Here is a 4,365-nt window from a genome sequence, read left to right as displayed (position 1 = left end):
AAAAAAAAAAAAATCTTGAGACTCAAAGAGCTCCTTGTCTTTAGAGGTGCATGGGGAACTGGCCTAGATTTCCTCTAAGTAACAATAAAAGTGTTACAAAGGAGGCCTTGCATAACTGAAGTGCCTTGCAGAGCCAGTACCGGCTTTCTTCTTGGTGATTATTTTCTTAGTGCAAAACTATAAAAATTTTTTAATATCATACACAAAGGATGACAAGAACTGAGGAACTCTGGGAGTGGGAGGAGGTCCTCCCCAGGAAAGAACACACCAACTGGCTGTCCAGTGCCAAATGGTCAGCCCTGAAAACACATACAAGTGTCCTTATATGGCCTCAAAAGGTTATATTTGGGAATATATATGGTATATGCAAATACATATATGCATTCAATAACAACTCATGAAAGAAAGTAGCCATGAATTTGAAGGGGTGTAGGGAGGGTTTGGAGGGAGAAATGTTGTAACTAATATACAATGTTAAAAACAGACAAAAAAGAAAAAAATACCACTCTTTTTCTCCTACCCAAGCACATAACCTTTTGAATTATGAGATGTGGCGTTTTACTGTATAGAGACTTCACAATTATTATTTAATAACTGTATGATCAGAGGTACCACCCTTCTAAATTCTTCCTTAACAGCCATTCTCACATTTTTTTTCCAAAGTATTTTCTTAAAATACATTGAAACTTCATACAGGTGTATGACAGATTTCTTCCAACAAGCCATGGGATCTCATTCAAAACCAAATCTACTGAGAAACACCGTAGCTGGAACTTTTGGAAACCATGAATTCAAAACCGTCTCACTGTGAATGACTGCTTACTTTCAAACTATCTCCAAGTCCCATTTCCTAGGTGCGACTCAAGGTTCCTGAAACATAACTAAGTATTAGTCTCCCATCACCTCTGGCCATAATCCATCCTTTGAGAGATCAGCGGAAAACTGTGACCATCCATTACTGCTTTTCTTTCAAATGAACACACCTGCTTATGAGCGCCTGGAGGGCTCTGAACACCAACTACAACTCCCACTAAAGTCTTGTTATTGTTTTTTAAAAAATTATTTGTCACTAATTTTTTAATATGTATGAGTGCTTTGCTTCATATATGTGCACCACATGAGTGCAGTGCCTACAGAGGCCAAAAGAAGGCATCAGCTCTCCTGGAACTAGAGTAACAAGACAGTTGTGATCTGTCATATAGGTGCTGGACACAAACCCAGTTCCTCTGCAGAAGCAGTCAGTGCTCTTAACTGCCGGGCATCCCTCCAGTCCTTTTCCATCCTAAGGATCAGATTTGCTACCCATCGGACTCTAAAGTAGCCCAGGAAAAAGCAACCGCGTGCTAAGGGTAAAAATGAGGTCACACAGATAGTGACTGCAGGTCTGAATGCCAGGCCCCTGACTCGTGTTCTGCTGTGGTCTGAGGACCACAGTGGTCTGAAGGGGAACGGCCCACATAGGCTCAGATTTTTGAACACTGGTTCCCAGTGAGTGGCACTGTGGAAGTGAGGCAGAGTCACTGGAGGATGTCTGTAAGCGGGGGGTAGGCTTTGAGAGCTCACAGCACGGCCCCACTTCCGTTTCACTCTCTACTTTGTGTCTGCAGTGGAAGATGTGATCTCTGGTTCCTGATCTTGCCACTCGCGTCAATGCTTCCTTCCCCACGATGGACCCCTTCCCCTCTGAAACCATAAGCCAAGATAAACTCTTTCTTCCCTAAGCTGCTTTTGGTCATGGCATTCTATCACAACATCAGAAAAATAACTATCCAAATGAAACTCTCACCGAACTCTCGAGCACCTGGCTTGTACACACTAGTGTTGCTATGTGTGATGGGCCAGTAACAGAAACTTTAGTAGGGAAGTAGGCCACTGTGAACATGTCCTTGTGGGCTGTATCTTGCCCTGTTTCCTCCTGACTCACTCCCTCTTTCTTTCTGCTTGCCAGTCACCATGAGGCAGACAACTTTGCTGTGGCACACACTCATACTACAATGATGTTCTGACTGAAAAAAAAAAGGGGGGGCCAGGTGGTGGAGCTTTGATGGCATCCACCTTTAATCCCAAGCACTAGGGAGGCAGAGGCAGGCAGATCTCTGTGAGTTCAAGACCAGCCTGGTCTACAGAACCGGTTCCAGGACAGCCAAAGCTACACAGAGAAACCCTGTCTTGAAAACAAAAAAACTTACAATGATGTTCTGACTCAACATAGGTCCATAGCAATGGAACAAGCTGATCATAGACAAAACCTCTGACATCTTAAGACAATAGGGGAACAAAATAAATCCTTCCCATAAATTGTTTCTCTCAGGGTTTTGTTGTTGTTGGTTTGGTTTGATTTTTCAAGACAGGGTCTCACTATGTAGGTCTGCCTGTCCTGCAACTCTCTCTGTATACCAAGCTGACCTTGACCGCACAGAGATCTGCCTGCCTCTTCCTCCCAAGTGCTGGGATTAAAGGTGTGCGCCACTGTCCAGCTCTCTCCGGCTTTTGTCACAGCAGTGAAAAACTAACATAGTCTCTTCCTAATATTCTTCCTGCAATTGAATATTCAAGATATCTGAACAACTGGATGGCTTTATTCTTAACCTTAGGGAACTTAAGTAAGAAATGCAGAAAACAATAGTTTCCTCTTCCCTGCTGGCATCAAATGACTGCATGTGCCCTCACGGCAACAGAGCAAATGCACTGTGCAGTTCTAAGAGACAGCACTTGGGCCGACTTCAGGTGCTGAAGCACTCAAGGTCTTTCGCCACGTTACCCTGGTCCCTTGTGTCAGCAGACATTGAGCCATGACTGGCATACCTGAGAGAAAGTAGGAATCCCACAAATGTTTGTGGAATACATTAAACAGAGAAGCAATAAAATGATTTCTTTGGCTGTCCAGAAGCCTGGGCTTCTATCTTCTCCTCCTCCTCCTCCTCCTCCTCCTCTGGTTTTACCACAACTGCTTCTGCAGAGTGACAGGAAGCTAACAAGGACAACTACATACTGGAACATAATAGGAAACTATGGGGATTTTGTGGTTGTTGTTGTTTGTTTTTGTCTTGTACAACAACTAAAGGGCTGAGGGTATCGCTTAGTGGTAGACTGTTTTCCTATCCTGTACAAGGCCCTGGGATTAAACCCCAGCATTTTTATCAAAACTATGTTTTCATAAACCCTTTCAGTTGCTGGTGCTACATTCCAAGTAGTTCATTTATTCAAAGGCATCTCAAGAACCAACGAGGTAACTCAGGGTAACAGAACATGCTTCCAGGCCTGATGACATAGTCTGGTCCCCAGGATCCACACAAGGAAGAGCCAATTTTCACACGTTTCCCTGTGTGGCCTCCACACAGGTGCCCTAAAATGTGTACCCATAAATGCACTGACTCTCCTCCCTCCATGAGAGTCCCAGAGACTAAACTCAAAAGTATCAGTCTTGGCAGAAAGCATCTTTACCCACTGAGCCATCTTACAGGCCCAAATAAAAGTAAACCTTTAAAAATTGGGCCCAGCAAGCCGACTGCCAACTTGATCCCTGAGCGGCGAAGTCTGGCCTACATCAGAGTGGCTGGGAGCAGAACGACACTGCAATCACGCTACACACAATCGTACACGGCAGTTTCAAAAATGTGTGTCAGGAGCCAGGCCGGTACTTTCACAAACATTATTTCTAAATCTTCACAAAGCATTACTGTCAAGCTTCACAACACTACTCAAAATAGAATTCTTACCCTAATTTTACCATATGAAAACAAAGGAGGGGAAGCCCATAGCTGATAATGAAGCAGACTAAATTCAAACTAGGGCTGTTATATCGTACAGCTCGGGCTAGCTATACGCATCTGTTTCTCATATTAGAAACATACACACCTTACATGACAGCAAGATGGGACTGCTGGCTAAGAACATATGACAGTATTTTTACTCAAACTTCAACTGAGAAAAGTCTAGTGAAATCAAAGATGTGATTTGTTTTGTATTTGACGTAGGCTCTCCATACAGAGCCCTGGTTGACGTAGACTGGGATGTCCTCGAATACACAGAGACCCGCCTGCCTCTGCCTCCTGAGTGCAGGGGTCAAAGGGTGTTCTTCAGGAACTCTTTATGCAAAGTGTGAGCCATATTTTAATCCACATTGCTTTAGCAAATTGCTTAAGTTACCTGTTTGTGTTTTAGAAACATGTTTCTGGAGAAAGTCAACTATCTGAGCCAAAACCTTCTTGTTACACTGTGTTGATAATTTTTCGTTACATTCGTAACACCTGAAAAATATAAAATGCAAGTCAATGTTATGATAGCACCTTCAATCATTACATATAAGGTATATACTTAACAATTCTGACTTTAAACTGAATAGAAACAGGGAACTCAACGGGG

The 4,365-nt window shown here is 43.2% G+C and overlaps 1 protein-coding gene across 1 annotated transcript in view; it reads right to left on the bottom strand.

Moving 5' to 3' along the window:
* Nucleotides 1-4,365, bottom strand: part of LOC113457748 (ubiquitin carboxyl-terminal hydrolase 45-like) — a 29,115-nt gene that overhangs the window by 13,480 nt on the left and 11,270 nt on the right. Inside the window, exon 5 of the mRNA XM_026786808.1 lies at nucleotides 4,150-4,250. Within this exon, the coding sequence (XP_026642609.1) occupies nucleotides 4,150-4,250 (101 nt within the window). The remainder of the gene's footprint in view (nucleotides 1-4,149; nucleotides 4,251-4,365) is intronic.

This window comes from Microtus ochrogaster, linkage group LG5, assembly GCF_000317375.1.
Source record: "Microtus ochrogaster isolate Prairie Vole_2 linkage group LG5, MicOch1.0, whole genome shotgun sequence".
NCBI classification, from domain to species: domain Eukaryota; kingdom Metazoa; phylum Chordata; class Mammalia; order Rodentia; family Cricetidae; genus Microtus; species Microtus ochrogaster.
Note: the sequence above shows the minus strand (reverse complement) of the source record. Positions and strands in the feature narration are given on the sequence as shown.